Here is a 17,484-nt window from a genome sequence, read left to right on the forward strand (position 1 = left end):
TATGGAAAGCTAAAAAGAAGTTTGTAAATTAAAATTAAAAACAGTCAACAGCTCCGAGCTGAATAAGAGATCCCGATGTGATAGTCAAGGAACGAGCTCTTTTTCCTCCCCCGGCTTGATGCTTCTCCGCCTTGGTCACGTGAGTCCAACGGGCTTTAAATTGCGCACGTGCCTATAAATCACGTGACCTATTTTGCCTGGCAGCGTCAAGGGAGTAGGAAACTGGCCATCTTGCGCTTTTGCCATGGGTTCCCTCATGGCAACTATCCTCGATCTCTGATTTCTTTTCCGTTACATCTTTTAAAGGGCTGCCTGAAGCCTGCACCGAGGCGGCAGTCCCGTCTTGTGCTTCTATCATTGCCCTGGCGTGAGACCGGTCGCTCACGAGTTCCGACCTCCACACACAACTCCTTGGTCTTGAAGCACCTATTTTATTCAGTTCTAGATATCTCTCAGTTCACAATTCAGAAGTGAGTTCACTCTTTACTCCAAATATACAACTATTTTTTGTGGGGTCGAGGCAAGACCTCGACCTAGGAGCCAATTTATTTGTCTCTCCCCCAAACAGCACTAACGCGACCGTCTTCATTTTAGTCGGGCGACTAAAGCTCCAATCACCCTTGCGCGCATTCAATATCCCCAACCCTCAGGCATAAACCAAACATTACTAGGCGTCTCGTTTTCGCCCTTCAAACTACCTCAGAATACGGCCCCTTTTACAATTCGCAGCTGTGGACGCGCTCCGTGCTCCGTCTAGATATTCGATTACCGTGAACCATTCGCATCCTTCTCCATGACTGCTGTGGCATCTCCACCTAGTGTTGAATCGGGGTCTCGCTTGGGATGGTACAGTTCTAGCAACGGGGGAGAAGGAGCTCTGTCTTCAGTGAATGCCGACGACGTGTCACGGATGTTCATGCCACGGAAACACGTTCAACGTTCAAACTCCTCTTCCTCTCTGGGGTCGAACTCTTCGACTTCCTCCACGTCTACTGTGGCCGCCCCTTCCCAAGATACCCATGCCGCGCAGAATTCCGCCAGCGAATTAGAGAATTGGTCATCAAAAAAGAAGTATTCGAAGAATATCTGGCCTAGCTCGAAATCCGAGCCGGTATCAGGGGTAACGAACGCGCGATCTCAGGCAGTGCCTGCCTTCTCGTCGGGCCCAAGTGCGTCGTCGACAATGTCCGCAATGCATCAGCCTTCGAACATCGTCCCATCGCAACAGATGCCTCAGTCGTCGCAGCAGAATGGCATCCGTGCGCCAACCGGCCCGCCGTCGGAGAACCCAGCAATTTTGATTCTGTTGCCAATGAACGGCACCTTTGACAGGAAACAAATCAATGTACCATACTACCCCGAGGTCCTGCGAATCGGGCGACAAACAAACGCCAAAACAGTGCCCACCCCTCTCAATGGATTCTTCGACTCCAAAGTTCTCTCTAGGCAGCATGCTGAGGTATGGGCCGACAAGTCTGGCAAAATCTGGATCCGAGACGTCAAATCCTCAAACGGCACATTTGTGAACGGTCACCGGCTGTCTCCTGAGAACCGTGAGTCAGAGCCGCATGAATTGCGAGAAAGCGATACCCTAGAGCTGGGTATCGATATTGTCAGCGAGGATCAATCCACCATCGTCCACCACAAAGTCTCGTCTAAGGTTGAACATGCCGGAACCTATGGCACTGCCCCTAATATCCTTGATCTAAACTTCGGGGACTTGGATCCTGCCTCCGGGGGTGGCCTTCTCCCTTCTCCCTTGAGTCAACCGCTTTCTCATATGCGCGGTCGAGCCGGTAGCAACGCGAGTAACAGAAGTGCCCAGAGTGTTACCAGCAATCAGCTCAATGCTTTACATCAACAACGACAAATGAACTACTGGAATTCGCCAATCTCTATAGAACAGGTCGTCAAGCGGCTCACGGTACGAATCACAATTTATCTTAATACTACATATTGCTGACTTGTTCTAGGGCGAGCTCAAATCCGCAAAGCAACAAACAACAGATCTTTCTCATGCAGATGAATTTTTGACGACGATCATGAAACCAGGCTATGCAGAGAAAGAAAAGCTTATTAAGCCATCACCTTTGGAGAATAATGTTCATCGCCAAATGAATGGCCGGCCTAAAATGCCTCGGGTCGACTCCTTTTCAAGGTTCTCTGATCCTCCCGCGCCTCCTCCTCAACAGCCTCTGCCGGAGAAACCCGATGCGTTGTCACGAAGCGCCTCTGAATCGTTCTCGCCGCTGAAGCGCAGCGATACGGAAAAGCCGAAGAGCGGGACAGGTTCCCCTGTCTCCCGCGATTCCAGTCAGATCTTGAATCTCATTGAGGCGCTATCGTCCGCCAAGCGAGAGATTGAAACCCATGGAACACGTGTCAAGGAACTAGAAACTATGCTGTTCCAAGAGCAGGCTGCTCGCAAATTGGCAGAAGACAAAGTCAATGAATTGGAGATGCGCTCATTGGATGTTAAAGAAGTCAACGCCGAGAACGGCATTCTTCCACCTTCGGAGAGTGGTGTAGATGGAAAGAAGGGGCAAGATGATATAGAAGCAACCGTGCAGATCAACGGCATCCATCCTTCGGAGACTCCCACTCCCGACGATAGCCAGGCAGACGCTCCCGTGGAAGACAAGAGTGCTGAACTTCAAACTCGCTTGGAAAGTATGATGGAGGAGATGGCAGAGATGAGAAAGCAAATGGCATCCTTCAAACATCGCGCCGAGAAGGCTGAAGATGAGACCACGGAGTCTCGCAAGTCGTTGAGCGAAATGATTGAAACCTTACGCCAGGAACGCGCCGAGAAGGCATCAGCCACGGCGCTTGATAAGAAAATCGACCGCGAGCCAAGCAATGGCTTGGCTGAACAGTCGCTTACGAGCGATGATACTCTAACGGATTCTAAGACGAAGACTTCATCGATGCAGGGCTTCGATCCAGTTGCCTCGCAGAACAAGGACATGGATGCTGCAGCTGCAGCCACAGTATTTGCAACACAACACCATCGATACAACTATGTGGAAGAAGTAAGTCCCTACGCCTCTATGTTTGGCGTGGTCTTATTGGGAGTAGGCCTGATGGCCTATCTCAACGGTTGGCAAAAGATGGACAAATAAACCAGCTTGCCCTCGCGTGCTACTTCTGGGGCTCCTTGTTCTTTTGATGGCTATTTCTATTGCATAGGCCCTTTGCATTATTTGACTTTTTGTCTCCTATCTTTCTCATCGGAATTCAGTTTTCGCTCGCCAGTCACGACTTTCTGGTGATGAATGTCCTGGTTCTGCTCTCGGTTGAGGACCATTTTCTTGTTTTCATATTCGGAACTTCTTCCCTTTAGCCCACACTGTCTCTTTTATCTCACGAATTTTTTGATGACTTTCTCGAGATCACTCTCAGGGATCTCCTTGGTCGTCTTTTTCGACGTCCGTTCCTCCCCCTCTTTCCTGCCGTCTCCTTTCTCTTCGTTCTTCTTCTTCTACCTCTTACTATGTTACTATTAGCCTGTCGCCCTCTTGGGAGTCGACACCTCTCTTTCTCTTTTGTCTGTACATGATGGGGAAAATCAAGATACGTTCATGACTTGCAGCCTCTCTTTGAGACGTTTCGTTCGATGAAAGGTTTTCAGGCATTATCATTCATCATGTCATGTTAGCACAGACAGGACTTTGTGAGCGTATCAAGGAGTTTTTATTCGTACTATTTCGTTTTTTATTCATGCCATTTGTTTCTCGCTGGCAGATTTGATGATCCAGGCCCGCCTTTTAAACCTCTTTTTTTATTGGAGTAGTACTGTTCTCATATAGTCCTCTCTCACTCTCTTTCGTTTTTCATACAAGTCTGTCCCGCATCTATAGCGCGTTGGGTTGATTTCGAGATCGGGTGGAGCATGTGCTTTGGGTAAATCAGAGTTTATTTCTTAAGGGCAATCTCGATATACGTGATTTTGTGCTAGGCTAATAACCTAAGGACAAACGAATTGTTCCTTTCCTGATCCTGCTCCAGGGCCTTCGAGCCTGTGTAATTTCCATATTGCACCTGTAAGATATTTGGCACTTGGGATATGCAAGTGATGAAGGGTGGTAAGAGGACGCCCTCGAATTGAGGCTTGGGGGTTTGGCTACTTCCACCAGCAATATCCTAGAACAGGAATTCAGGATAAGAAGTTTTCTGAGCTGGGTCACTGGGCGGTGTATGTCACCATGAGCGTTCCGTTTGGATCGCAGTCACTCAGCAGGATGTGTGCACTCAATGTCCTAGCTGGCAATGCTGGGCTTGGCCACAGGCTCATGACAATGGCTATTCCAGCTATGGGTGTGGGGTTTGCAGTCAAACTTGTCAGATCAGCAGCCGATGATCGTGCAACCGGATAACCGACCATCGTAGGGGGATTTATCGCAATGATCGTAGGCGAATTCACTTGAGGCTGACGGCGACCTCAACCATTTTAATCCATCTCGTCCGACTCTCGGGCAACTCAGCGTCATCTTCGGCCGCGGCAGCCTGACGTTTCCTCTTCTTTGCGGCTGACTTGGATTCCGGCTTAGAAGCCGCATCTCCCTGGTCGGTTGGGATTTGCTCTTCCTGTCGTTGTCGTTTCTGTTCCTCTTTTGCTTTCATTTCTTCGTCCTCAACGATATCATCCACAACAACCACACTCCCGGTATTGACACGGACTGTGTACTCGGTTCCCTTTTCCTCGAACCATTTGGCTACATTCAACGCCTTCTCGATAGCCCGTCCTGTCGCCTTCACAAAGACTTCCTCTCGCTTCTCTGATACCTTCGACAGTTCCTCGAGTATTTGTTTCTCATTCTTGCGCGTGTCCTCAAGGTTGATGTTTGCGGTGGCACGCTTCTCGGCCTGCAAGAGGAGTTTCTGGACGCGCTTGACAGCGCTCATGAACGGCGTGGACTTGGAGACATAGACAATCTTAGGCACCGATGCGCCGGCATACGGGGAGGCGACTGGCGCATGAGGTATAGGGCGCTTCTCGACTTTGGCATCTGTTATCCAAAAGTTAGCGTTTGTGATCTTTAGTTCCTAGCATTGGCCATTTGACCCCAGGCGTTCGGATGGGAAGGCTCACGTTTTGGGAGTCGGATAAGGTCTTTGTTCTTTTTCTCGAATTGGAGCTTGCTCTCCAGTGACCCCTTTGCCATGGCTGATATGTGCCTTGCACGAATGAAAAGTGCAGAGCCAAGTCAAAGTATTGAAGCTGTGCATCTTATCGTCTGCCTTTTTCTGCCAGGCGGGGCCGATATGACTCGCTTATGTCATCATTTGTTTACCCCATCTACAGATGCGGACCTGCCTAACCGGGAAGCTACTATATCTACATCGTAGACCGGCAAAGGGATACCTAACCCCCTCACCAATTCGACACCAACAGCTTGGCCCATCTATTTAATTAGACTTATGCACTTGTGGGTGTATCTAAAAGTAAAAGAGAACACCAAGCGGTTCCCTTCGGCAAAGCTACAGAAGGCCGGCGCGCCCTGTCCTATCTATCTATTAAAAAAGGCAAGGCCAACTTAACTTGATACATTATGAGCCACATTAAGTGGGCTTATTCGTACAATATGTTTTAAAGTGGAGAGTATCGATATGAATAGGCAGTTCCTCCTATATTGTAGATACCTAAGGGGACCATCGGATCTAAAGTATAGAATATATATTTATAGCTTCAAAAGGTACAACCTTGCAACCTCTTAAGACTTGATTAACTCGCTCTTACGCTCTTATCAGGGACAGGGAACGCCTCCGAAACTTTGATGATAAGGCTCTCCCCTCATTTAAAGACGGGACAATTCCGCTCCTTTTCATTCCCTTTCTTGACATAAAGCACTCGTAAATTGAAACTCCAACAATGGAGGGACCTTCAAAACCCAACATCCGACGAACACGATCAGGATGCTGGAACTGTAAAAGTGAGTCTAGATCGAATCGCTTGTCATCGAGTTTCTTATTGCTGACTGACCGTAGAACGACGCCGAAGATGTACAGGTACGTCTCACAGAAATATTTATAATCAGAGAAAGAGCTAACTTTGGGATACAGAAGACAAACCATCCTGCAAGGGGTGTCTCAAGCGTGGACAAGAGTGTCACTATGGCATCCGCCTGCTGTGGGAGGATGAAGCCCAATCAATGGGTATTGCTTTTGGTAGATCCGGCATGAAAGATCGATTCATGAAGACGAAGATCAAGTCCACAGTCGAGCATTACTTTCTTCCTGTGAAATCCCACGCCTCTCGGTATTGGCTTACTACGACATCGGATGATTTCCGCTTGCTCTACGAGGGCTGCCCGGATACACGACCGACAATACAGATTTATGATATGAATCGAGAAATGAGTGCCGAATATCTTGTCCCAAGGGATACTTTCCCCCTGACTCTATGTCACCACCCTTCTCTCGAGGAGGCTGATAATCTTCTCTTTCACTATTGTTGGTTTCCTGCTACTACTACCTTAGAGTACTCGCGAGTATGCATCGTTATGCTAACCATTTCGAAGTCAGTAATATCTGCACCCTCCGCCGATCCTTGACGGACTCCGAAAACCCATGGCGATCAGTTCTACTTCCAATGTGTTTCCAATCAGACGGCCTCTTACATATTGCCATCGCATGGGCCGCACACTCCCTCCGCAACCAGTGTGATAATCGAGATATACATAAATACGACCAAATGATCCTTAAACACAAAGTCAACTCTCTCAAGCACCTCCGTGACATGTTACCCAAAGACTACAACGACCAGACACCTACAGTCTTTCCAGCCCGCACCCGAAGCGAGCGAGATAGTCTCCTCCTCCTCGTGATGTTTCATTGTCTCCTAGAGATCGCCAGCGGAAGTGTTGTGGAGTGGACGTACCACATGAAAGGTGCTATTAGAATTATGAAATTCTACACGACTAACTGCTCATCTATGCCTAGGCGGGAAATCTTCAGCAAAGAGGTTCTTGAGCTGGTTTATACGTTTTTCATTGAGAAGAATATTTTCCTCGGCACTTGCCTGAATATCTCCAATGAGGGGGAAGATTCCCTTGATGGCATCCAGTGGTCAACTGAAGTACCTTCCGTGTTCCCTTTTCTTGCGGGTCGTGGACGCATGGAAGTAAACCCGTGTATGGGGCTGTCTCCTGAATTGTTGGATATCATTTTCTGTATAAGTGATGGTGCCCGGAGACGACATGTAATAGGTCACTGTTTTGATGACAACGACACCAACACAAGGCAGATATTCGAAACTATACAGCAGCGGCTTCGTTGTATTAAACCCACCGAAAAGTCAAACAGCAATCAACTAATGGAGCTACACTCTACCGCATTCGAAGAGGCGACTTGGATCTACCTATACCATGCGATTAAAGGTGAGCCTTGTCAGAGTGAGATTATCCAAAGCATTCATCTCCCTAGGATTATCAATACCCTTGAGCAGATTCACAAGGTACATGGTGCCCAGCTTGGTTTTCTGCCTTATCCAATGTGGGCGCTTTTTATCGCTAGCTGTTTTGTTCTGGAAGATGACCGGGTGAAGATTCTCGAGTTCTTCACTGTGCTCAAGGATAAGAAGCCTATTAGTAATGTTCCATCTACTATGGCTGCAGTTGAAGCGATATGGAAGAAAAGAGATCTGAGCTCTGACGAGACGACCATGGCCTCGTCACGGCATACGGCTACTTGGACACATGTTATTTCCCAGCTAGGATGGATGATGCCACTTACTTAGTGAAGTCAAAGCAGAATAGGGCACATTTAATACTTCATGTAAACAGAAGAGTGTTGACAAATGGAATTCTGGTATCAGTCCTAACCAATTGCCATCCGAACCTTCAAGAAATCGTTCTCAATAATTTCCTCTTTCCTCTGAAGAACAACTTCCATATTCCAAAGAGCACTGAGATATCGCCCCTGCAGCCAGTCCCGCTTCTCACTAGTTAAATATGTGATCGTATCTGCACAAACGCTGGCAGAGTCAACAAGGACTTTTCAGTGTGAATAAATGTTAGTTTCTTCTATATTCAACATAGTTATTATAATGAACCACTCAACTCACGTGTCCCTGTATCCAGCGCTACCTTCTCCCCATCTCGGTTGCCACTGCACCCGGATTCACAGCATAGGCCAGGACCCCCTCACTCCCATACTCTGCCCCAATGAACTCACTGAAACGCAAATTAACAAGCTTTGTCATCTGATAAGAGCTTCCACCAGACGAGACACGATGCGCACTTGTACTAGTCAGAGTGACAATAGTACGATCCGACTGTCGATCTCTCAGCATTATCGGCAGCATCTGTCGAGTGAGCAGAAATACGCCCTTCACATTAACCTCCCAGCCTTTCCACCAGTCTTCCGGGTCGGATTCCGTAATGGGCACAAATCGAGGAAGATAGCCGGCATTGTTCACAAGTATGTCTAAGCGGGAAGATGTGTCTAGCGCAAAACGACTCGCGATTTCGTTGACCATGTCTGGGTCGGTTACATCCAGCTTGTAAGCGAGGATCTTAGGTAATGGCTTTCCAGCTGCAACCGCTGCTTCCTGTATTGCTTTGATTGTAGCTTCTTGAGAGGATCTTGCTGCGATACCAATGAGAGATGCTCCGGCTTTTGCATAAGATATGGCAATAGCGAGTCCGATTCCTTTGGAAGTGCCCGTTATGAAGACTGATTTTCCCGCTAGATTGAGCTTTAGGGGGTCAATGAATGGGTAGGATTGAGACATCCGCTCAGTGTAGTCCGTTCTTAATCAAGGTTGTTAATAGCTATGATTATTCCTAATTCGCAAGCCAAGAAAAAAAAAAGTACCATTTGATAGAACCATATTGAATATGGTTTCAGCAGGAAATCTGTGATAAGCGTAAGTCTTTAACTCTGACTGTTGTGGGCTTTTATAGCCAGTCGAGTTACCTTATCTATACTAAGATTGTAAGGTGGGGGCCACACTCATTCTACGTCGTCTCAAAACATGAAATGGCAGGTGGATGCGCCGGTACAGTCAAGCGAGAGATAACTCACCAATACCGTCTGGTTGTGGCTTTTCATATGTCTAATTTTCCTGGAACAGATGCTCTTTCAAGATCGTAGACGCATATCATAGAATGAGGAAATACCTTGATTTTTCTCTCCGTTAATCTATGCTCTATTTAATAGGCGGTAGAAAGTTGGCAAGGGGATAGAAACGTGCTGGTGGAGACTGTACAAATGAGGTTATGTGAGATATAACAGAACTAGATAAATCTATTTGATGTCCTTCTTCCTCAAGATAATTGACCAAACTTGCACTGTGGAAGATTTCATCCATTGTGTCTTCTTGCTTTGTCGGGTTGAACTACCACAGTTGTACGAAAGTGACAAATTTCCTCCAAGAGGGCATCTGCTCATATTTATCCAACTCCAAAATCTCTTCTGTACCAAGAGTCCTCCTTCCTGTTTGTAGGTCCACTGTTCGAGGATCTCGGAGCTTGGTTCGATAAATGAGCTTGTAGGCGATGGTGCTGAACACAATCAAAACTAGACCAAACATATACTGAAAGAAGTAGTATGCGGTTGGAGTATTTGATCCCTAAGTAAAACAATATTTAGTACTTCGAGACTGGACAGTCAGCTGGCTGATAGGGGGACTTACAATAGGGTACAAAGCAAGGTATAGAGAACATGCGATATAAAAGCAACAGCACGTAAGCAGCCACATCGGAGGAAACGGCCAGATACTGCATTTCCAAGCGTATGTTTGCGCGAAGAGCGGGTCATTCTGAGCCTTGAGAGCCGCTCGAAAGCGAAACGAGGTAATGGATATAACAAACCACACCATGAAGTATCCCGTGCTAGCAATCTGAGACAGCCAGTTGAACACAGTTATACCTTCTCCACTGAGGTTGATGTATGTTAGGGTAATACAGAGAGCACCTGTGATTGCGAGAGAAACTCGAGGGCGCCCTCGTGAATCAACCTTTGCTAAATAGGGCGAGATCAATCCTTGATGAGCCATCGATTGGAGAATTCGCGAGGCGATGAAAAAGCTCTCAGCAGCAATAGCCGCCACTGCAAATAGGATGATCACATTAAGCAAGTCCGGAAGACCCTTGATCCCGGCCTGTTCAATAGCAATGATAAAAGGTGATGCGGCGATACCACTGCTCCCTAGTAGATTGGTGTTGTGAGGAGAAACTAGGATTCCAATCAAGACCATAGAACCCAGATAGAAAATTGAGACTCGGATTGGGATCAAGAATACTGCATGGGCGACAGAAAATCGCGGGCTCTTAGACTCTCCAGCAAGGAATCCAGTAAACGTGTTATCTAGATAGACCATTAGCATCTCCAGGAAATCTAAATATTCCAGTTCAGACAAACACAAACCTCCAATTGCGAGAATAGCGAGTAGAACACTGTTTCCGAACCCCTTGAACCCATTCAGGAAGGCTTCGTCTTGCCATGCATGACCATGGTGTAGGCTACCATGTGAACCAGCACCGAAAATAAGGGCGATACCGACAATGATAAATAGGATCAGAACAAAGATCTTCAGGATAGAGGTAAAGTACTCAAACCATCCAAAAACAGTATTTGGCAGACTAAACATGATAAACATTATAATAAGAAAGATCGTCACTATATATTAAAGTTAGCAGATAGAAACTTCTAGTGGTCATATCAAGAATAAAAAGATTTCACGCGAAGCACATACACCAAACAACTTCAGAAACAGACCCCTTTGCCCAGTAGTTCACTATAACTGAGAAGAACGTCGCTTCTGAAGCGATAATGGCTGTCCAGCCGATCCACATCGAAAACCCAGCCGCGAAGGCCACAGCTGGGTCAACAAAACGATCGGCATAGTCGATAAAATTACCAGAAGTAGGAAAGCTGATAGTCATCTCACTGACTGTCTGAAGGACTGCCCATACACATGAGCATACGACTGCGAAGCCGAGAAAAAGAGAACCAGGACCACCATCGCGTAGGTTCGCGCCACTCGAAATAAAAAGACCAGCTCCAATTTGGCCTCCAAGAGAAATTACCTGTTACCGGTTAGATCATGTTCTGGAATCAATCTGATTCAATCGGAAATATGACGATATTAGAGTACATGCATGGATTTGTCTGGGTGTAAATGTTCGGTGGAACCCAGCATTGTTCTGCAACGGAACTACTTCTCCTAGATTATTATCACTGTTTCCATCATCCAGTGGTTGGGTATTGGAAACAGTATCCTTTGCCATGTCCTTCAACTGCGACATTTTTTAGAGCAAATTGATGTGTATGTATCTTGTAGGATGCGCAGTTGGATACTCTTATAGTAAGGGCGAGGGACCATACCCTTATATTCACTGCGGACGCCTTGATAAGAATTCGCTATGTTGTACATTAGGAAACATTCTACTGCGTGTTTAACAGATAGTGCCAAGATAACTCTAACATAAGGCAGGTCGATACGCCGTTTACCCCAATCTTCTTGTTCTCCCCCAGCTAGATCAAGCGCTCTAATTGGATCGCAAGGAAGTGCTATCTGTTAAGTGGGGGCAGTATCTAAGGTTCTCCCCATTCCAAAGGTTCCAAGGTTCAGAGGTGCATTAGAAACTTTATCTGTACATAGTCTAACCTAAGGCTAGAACCTTGACTAGGACAGATTAGGCAAGACTAAAAATGCTCGACTCCCAATTATCCTAGGTTGCAGCGCATCGACCTGCCCTTCTATCTGACTCCAACGTAGCACATTTTTACGGTGTGGCATAGGTCCCCAAAAAAAAAATAACGAACTGATGAAGTATAATAAGCTCAAGATATCCGCAGAAATGTAGTTTTGCCCACCAGTCATTGTCACAACAGAAATCGAAATCTCTCTCGCAATGGTTTCCTCTCAACTCTCCGAACCGATCATCATTATCGGAGGCGGAACTTTTGGCACGACCACAGCCTACCACTTGGCAAAGAAAGGATATACCAACGTTGTGGTCCTTGATCGTTTCCCGGTGCCTTCAGCAGAAGCAGCCGGGAATGACATCAACAAAGTTGTTCGCACAGAATACCCTCAGGATCTATACACCAGGCTTGCATCTGATTCACGGGACATATGGTCCGATCCAGATGGATTATTTGCTGGACTCTACAATCCTTGTGGTTGGATCATTGGGGCGAGTGATCGTTCCCAAGCCTTTATCGATGGTTCGATTAAAAGCGCAAAGGCCAACGGAGTCGAGCCGCCACGATTGCTTTCGACTCAGGAGGTTCATCAGCAATGGCCCGCTGTAAATGGTGACCTCCAAGGATGGAACTCCTATTGGAGCCCTAATGCAGCCTGGGTCAATGCTAGGGAAGCCATTATCAGAATGGCCAGAGAGGCCACGGCAGCCGGAGTGAAATATATCTCGGGGAGCGCGGGGCATGCGTCGCAGCTTCTTTACGATGAGCATCAAGCATGCATCGGAGTAAAGTGTGCTAATGGTACGGCATACTTTGGAAGTAAGATAGTGCTTGCGGCCGGGGCGGCAGCTGGAAGCCTGTTAAATCTGCAAGGCCAAATTGTGGCTCATGGTCATACTGTGGGCCATATTCAGTTGACTCCTGATGAGGTCGAGAAGTACAGAAGCATGCCTATCCTCGATCATTTAGAAGGAGGTAAATGAATCTTACTAGTTCTACTCCCATTAAGTACTAACCACTGCTAGGAATTCTTTTCCCTCCTCAGGAAGACGGTATTATGAAGATTGGAGCAATTCATTTCGTCACTAATTATGCGAAGTCCTTTAATGGGTTTTCCCTTCCGCGTTACCGTTCGGATAATCCCGAGGATGGAATACCCGCCGAAATCGAGGCTCATCTTCGTAAATGGATGGCAGGGTGTGTACCTGAGCTAGCATCTCGAGAATGGATTGAAACTCGGATTTGCTGGTAAGTCCCCAGCTCATTAGTGGACACCCATGAACGCCTTGCTGATAGTTCTCAAGGGATGGTGATATGCCAGATTATCATTTCCTGATCACACCTCATCCAACCCACAAAAACCTGAAGGTTGCTGTTGGAGGGTCGGCGCATGGGTTCAAATTCCTGCCGATATTAGGGAAGTACATCGTTGAAATGATGGAAGACGCGCTGGACCCTGAAATTGCGCAACAGTGGAAATGGAGGCCAGGTGCCAAGTCTGGAGATTATTCAACAATTCCACATCAGGAAGTGGCTAAGGATCTGACTAGGTTACCCGGCTGGGGTGAGCCAAAGAGCTTATTGTGAAGTGAAAGATATCATCGATATAAACCTACCTAGATACCTGACTGTTGCTTATGCGCTTATTGGCGCAGAGGCAAGCGAATCCACCTCGGCACTGTTGAAGTATTGCAAAATGTGAATATACTGCAAGCAACCAGAAATTAAAGAAAGGGATATTCAACAATGTATGCATCGAATTAGAATTAGAATGGTAAAAAGTCTCAAAATCTACAATATAGAAAGTGCAGACTTATATACTATATTAGTATCCCACCAGACTGGCGTGCGAGTGGAAGAGTTTTCAAATCCTAGAGCATGTGCTCTACTTCATAGCAGCGTAGCTGATAATTAGGGGCGGCATTAAATATCCTACGTATTAAAGAATCCATAATTCTTAAGCCCTCTAAGCCTACTGGATTCCGCTATAAACAATGGTTTAAAGGCCTACTAGATCGCTATAATTCGCCGCTCTTCTTAAAAGAGAAGTGATTTACGCCCCGCCAACGAGAGACAGAAGTAAAAGCATACTATTCCGTAGATCCCGGAGGTAGATACTAGCTAAAATCGGCTTATTACTTGATTACCAACCTTGGAAGGCTGGGCATATAACGTTTAGTAAGAAATTGCAGTTTTATAGTGCAGAAATGGCAAGCTGAAGTCCGGTGTTAACTTCACACAGCACTAACGTATTCTGTAAGCGACCTGGCCATGTAAGCGGGCTGGCCACCCCCCAAACACATAGTAAATGCGATAAAGTATAACTTGATATCTCAACAACGATAACTTTATTTGATTTTATTACTTGTCGATAGCTATTGATAAGGATTTTAAATACTATATATTAATCTTAGGGAAATCGAAAAACTGCATTATTGTGGTATAGAAAATTACGGTGCTAAAAGCCAGTAATATATATATCATAATCACAAAGTCATATATATTTCCTAAACTCCCTAGAGAGGCTAAATATCACCCAAAGAATATCAGTATATAAGGGAAAGCCTTCTATAGTCCACCGTTGTTGAGATATCAAGGTGTAATTTATCGCATTTACTATGTGTTTTGGGGTGGCCAGCCCGCTTACATGGCCAGCTCGCTTACCGAATACGTTACTACAGACTGCCATCTTAGAATTCGCTGGATGCATAGACGCGCCCGGTCTTTCTGTCGGGTTGTTCCTTCAATGAGCTGCCCGTGAGACTGATCACAACACGCCTATTGTCAAACAGTAGGCCGGGTATGGTATTGAGCAATAATTTATGTGTGGTAAGGCCTGGGCACGGGGTACAGGCATAGTCATTAACCTAGGTGGGTCCAAATTCCTTTTGATCAGATGGGTGTTTTTAGGTCCGGGAACACGGCGTGTCAACTAACCGGCTCGTTGCGTTTCGGATAGAAGATGGTTACTTATATGTTGTAAATGTAGAGAGACTAGTGGGCTGCGGACTGCAGATCACGAATGACGATGAGTAATGTCATCTTTGCTATGATTCTGGATTAGGCTTCTCACTAGGTGACCCCAGTGGGTTTCCGCTTTGTGTGACTATGCCTACGGAGTCCGGAGTACGGCTATTCGAATTTAGAAGGCAGTTAATGTGTAAAGGGGTTTCTTTGTACAAAGTTTAAAGTGGAGAATATCGATATGGATCAGCAATTCCTCCTATATTATAGATGCCCAAAAGGCCCCTTGGGCATCTTGTCCAATATTCAAGAAATGTTTTTGGTAGCCTTTGAAATTTTTAGTCAGGGGCAGCGGACATTCACAGGACAAAGAAAGCCCTGACTGTACTCCGTACAACATACGTCGTGCGTACAAAAAGGGGTCTTTTGACCATGTATACGGAGTAGTAGTTGGTCAAAGCTTCTAAAGCACCATTATCATCATCCGGTACGGAGACAAAAAGGGTCCATGTGTCTGTTGACCCGGGTCGTTGGTAGCTGGTAGCTAGCGATATCCAATGTTGTTCAAGGAGTATACAACATAGGGTACTGCATAGTACGAAGTATAATAGCAATGACGATGATGAAATGATCAACATGAGAGCTTCCGATGATTTGGCATACTTTCTGCTGAGGCTGATTGACATACATACTTTCTCTGTATGGAATATACAATATCGGAAGCAAACAAAGGCGTTGAAGATCACTACGTCTGGGCTTGATAGATCGACATACGCCTCGAGCTGAAAGCTGGTCAGGTGATGCCCGCTAAACTAGCTTGGGAAGGTCCCGAAATTGGCGGACTTGTGGATCACCTGGGCAGTGTCATGTTGTTTTGTTTCGCTTGTCGAGCACGGAAGTCCGGATATGCACATGTTTGATCTTTGATCCCCAATTTTATCTATCCCAGGTATCAAATTAAGTACGGAGTAGATGTACCTAATCTTTCCAGGGTGCAAACCCTAGAGGTTGGAAAGTAGACCTATCATCGGTCAAAAAGAAATTGTGAGGAAAGATGCCTCAGGCACTGCAGAAGGCGGCCCGTCCGAGTTACCATGGAAGATATCAACATATATCCATGGTATATATAATTACGGTTGTTTATTGATCTACAAATGAATGGTTGATCTCTTCGAAGCCCTGAAGAGTATCACGGCCCTTTGCCTGTATCGTACTTTGTACATCAAATTTGGTTTCCCGTTCCGTGTGACTGCTCCAACGGCTCCGTTTTTGGGTGGACCCAAGGCAACGGTCACAGGTGGTTTCATCACCGGGGATATGTATGATCATAATATGTACAGTATGTTGTATACTTCGTACTTCGTACACGTTGTAGGTATTGCGTACGTACTATGTTCAGGGCCCCACAAGCGATCGAACATTGAAGCCAGCACAATCATAATCGGATAAGGGTTCACACAGTATAATAATAGAAACTTAGTTGGATGTATCTATGTTTTTTTAGATTTTTATCCGGGGGCGAGCAAAAGTACGTGTCCACAAGATGAGCCACAATCTGAAAAATCTGCGTGTTGTTTGTACGCTGTGCATCGTCGACACAAGCTGAGTGCAATGCATAGCTGAGGCGGAGGCGAATATCCGAGAAGTTTGCCTTCTAAATTGATCAGACTTATTACGCGTAAAAAGTATTACAACATATGCTGCGCTGATGAATCTGACAGAGCCAAAAAATTTGGTAGGCCTAACGGCTCCCCTAGTTCCCGGTCACGATGTTAGAGTTCCGCATGTATTGGAGCCTTGAATGCAGGACAGCTCGAGTTGTCTTAAGCCGGAAAGGCACGGGGATGATAATCCAATCATTAATCTGAGCTAGTCTCTTTGGCTTAGAACCTACCTGAAGGGGAAAGGTGTTAAACGTAGGCTAGTGGAGTGAGAATAGTACCAACGGCTGTCTCTGAAGCGTTCCACACCAATGGGAATTCACACAAATCGGGGCTAATGACATCTTCCAGCGGGTCGGTGCAGGTGGAGTCGCCTTAAAAAACAGAATCCATGGATCTGGACTCGGATAAAGGAGGGGTTTGGCTTAATTAAATTAATTAAATATTGATTTTGCTTAAAAAAACAATTTAAGTAATTTAAAATAAAATCGTATTTCGGATTTTGTTTTGCGGATTTTTGCGGTCGAGTCCGTCTCCACTTTGTAGAATGGTCCAGCCATGGGTAACGCGCGCACCTTTTTGTATGGACTCTTCCCCTCGGCAGAACCATTTCGAACTCTTCCTCCTCAACTCTCCTTGAATATCCTCTACATTCGCTTGGTCTCATACCCCCAACCACTTTGGCCCTTTATTCGTTTTACATTCCCTACTCGATCCTTGAAGGGGGTTAAGACGTGTCTCACGTTTCAGTGCTCGGAAGCTAGCCATTGAAGCCGCTTTTTGCGTGTTTATTTTATTTTTGCATACATCAGATCTGGCGTGCAGGAGATCCGAGAGATCCCGTATCGTGATTGGTTTTGCTTCTCAAGGGATATCCTAGAGAAAAAAAAAAGTACTCACCAGCCGCGGAAGCTGATTTTCTTTGTTGGCCTCCTTGGGTGACTCAAGTCTTCGGTACTCTAGGGCTGATCCGTCCAACCGGGTCCCTCCATCAGTCCTCTATTCCTCTTTGGGCCTATCAGGTCTCCAGTTACCTACCCCCTTGACGGGTTTTGAGCTATCCCAGCCGCCACGACTAATCCGGTTCTTCGGGTCGACCATAACTACTGCTCTTTAGCCACTGGTCTTGCACTCTTTTCTTCTCATCAACAACTCTCTTTACAACTTATCTTTAACACACACTCTCTCTTGTCTCGACAACAGT

At 46.2% G+C, this 17,484-nt stretch overlaps 8 protein-coding genes across 8 annotated transcripts; 4 read left to right on the forward strand and 4 right to left on the reverse strand.

The window, feature by feature from the left end:
- Positions 1 to 51: 51 nt before the first annotated feature.
- Positions 52 to 474, forward strand: N7537_001379 (uncharacterized protein; the record flags this gene model as incomplete). The annotated part of the gene is made up of 2 exons (XM_056892437.1): positions 52 to 139; positions 205 to 474. The coding sequence occupies exons 1-2, from the start codon at positions 119 to 121 to the stop codon at positions 472 to 474; spliced, it is 291 nt and encodes a 96-aa protein (XP_056757432.1). The 5' UTR covers positions 52 to 118.
- A 319-nt stretch (positions 475 to 793) lies between these two features.
- N7537_001380 (uncharacterized protein) lies at positions 794 to 3,122 on the forward strand (the record flags this gene model as incomplete). The annotated part of the gene is made up of 2 exons (XM_056892438.1): positions 794 to 1,924; positions 1,974 to 3,122. The coding sequence occupies 2 exons, from the start codon at positions 794 to 796 to the stop codon at positions 3,120 to 3,122; spliced, it is 2,280 nt and encodes a 759-aa protein (XP_056757433.1).
- Positions 3,123 to 4,183: 1,061 nt separating this feature from the next.
- N7537_001381 (uncharacterized protein) lies at positions 4,184 to 4,384 on the reverse strand (the record flags this gene model as incomplete). Its single annotated transcript, XM_056892439.1, has 1 exon — positions 4,184 to 4,384. One exon carries the CDS (start codon positions 4,382 to 4,384, stop codon positions 4,184 to 4,186), a length of 201 nt encoding a protein of 66 aa, XP_056757434.1.
- A 35-nt stretch (positions 4,385 to 4,419) lies between these two features.
- Positions 4,420 to 5,165, reverse strand: N7537_001382 (ribonuclease P subunit p20 family protein; the record flags this gene model as incomplete). Its single annotated transcript, XM_056892440.1, has 2 exons — positions 4,420 to 5,009; positions 5,093 to 5,165. 2 exons carry the CDS (start codon positions 5,163 to 5,165, stop codon positions 4,420 to 4,422), a joined length of 663 nt encoding a protein of 220 aa, XP_056757435.1.
- Positions 5,166 to 5,872: 707 nt separating this feature from the next.
- On the forward strand, positions 5,873 to 7,738 carry N7537_001383 (Zn(II)2Cys6 transcription factor; the record flags this gene model as incomplete). Its single annotated transcript, XM_056892441.1, has 4 exons — positions 5,873 to 5,933; positions 5,989 to 6,009; positions 6,064 to 6,453; positions 6,522 to 7,738. The coding sequence occupies 4 exons, from the start codon at positions 5,873 to 5,875 to the stop codon at positions 7,736 to 7,738; spliced, it is 1,689 nt and encodes a 562-aa protein (XP_056757436.1).
- An 80-nt stretch (positions 7,739 to 7,818) lies between these two features.
- Positions 7,819 to 8,753, reverse strand: N7537_001384 (SDR family NAD(P)-dependent oxidoreductase; the record flags this gene model as incomplete). The annotated part of the gene is made up of 2 exons (XM_056892442.1): positions 8,088 to 8,753; positions 7,819 to 7,975 (listed from the first exon to the last, which is right to left on the reverse strand). The coding sequence occupies exons 1-2, from the start codon at positions 8,732 to 8,734 to the stop codon at positions 7,819 to 7,821; spliced, it is 804 nt and encodes a 267-aa protein (XP_056757437.1). The 5' UTR covers positions 8,735 to 8,753.
- A 587-nt stretch (positions 8,754 to 9,340) lies between these two features.
- Positions 9,341 to 11,252, reverse strand: N7537_001385 (uncharacterized protein; the record flags this gene model as incomplete). The annotated part of the gene is made up of 5 exons (XM_056892443.1): positions 9,341 to 9,574; positions 9,638 to 10,311; positions 10,372 to 10,623; positions 10,700 to 11,033; positions 11,106 to 11,252. The coding sequence occupies 5 exons, from the start codon at positions 11,250 to 11,252 to the stop codon at positions 9,341 to 9,343; spliced, it is 1,641 nt and encodes a 546-aa protein (XP_056757438.1).
- Positions 11,253 to 11,861: 609 nt separating this feature from the next.
- On the forward strand, positions 11,862 to 13,242 carry N7537_001386 (NAD(P)/FAD-dependent oxidoreductase; the record flags this gene model as incomplete). Its single annotated transcript, XM_056892444.1, has 3 exons — positions 11,862 to 12,630; positions 12,681 to 12,903; positions 12,960 to 13,242. 3 exons carry the CDS (start codon positions 11,862 to 11,864, stop codon positions 13,240 to 13,242), a joined length of 1,275 nt encoding a protein of 424 aa, XP_056757439.1.
- Between the last annotated feature and the right edge of the window lie 4,242 nt (positions 13,243 to 17,484).

The sequence above is a fragment of the Penicillium hordei genome, assembly GCF_028827395.1.
Source record: "Penicillium hordei strain IBT 12815 chromosome Unknown utg000001l_segment0_segment0, whole genome shotgun sequence".
Classification (NCBI taxonomy): domain Eukaryota; kingdom Fungi; phylum Ascomycota; class Eurotiomycetes; order Eurotiales; family Aspergillaceae; genus Penicillium; species Penicillium hordei.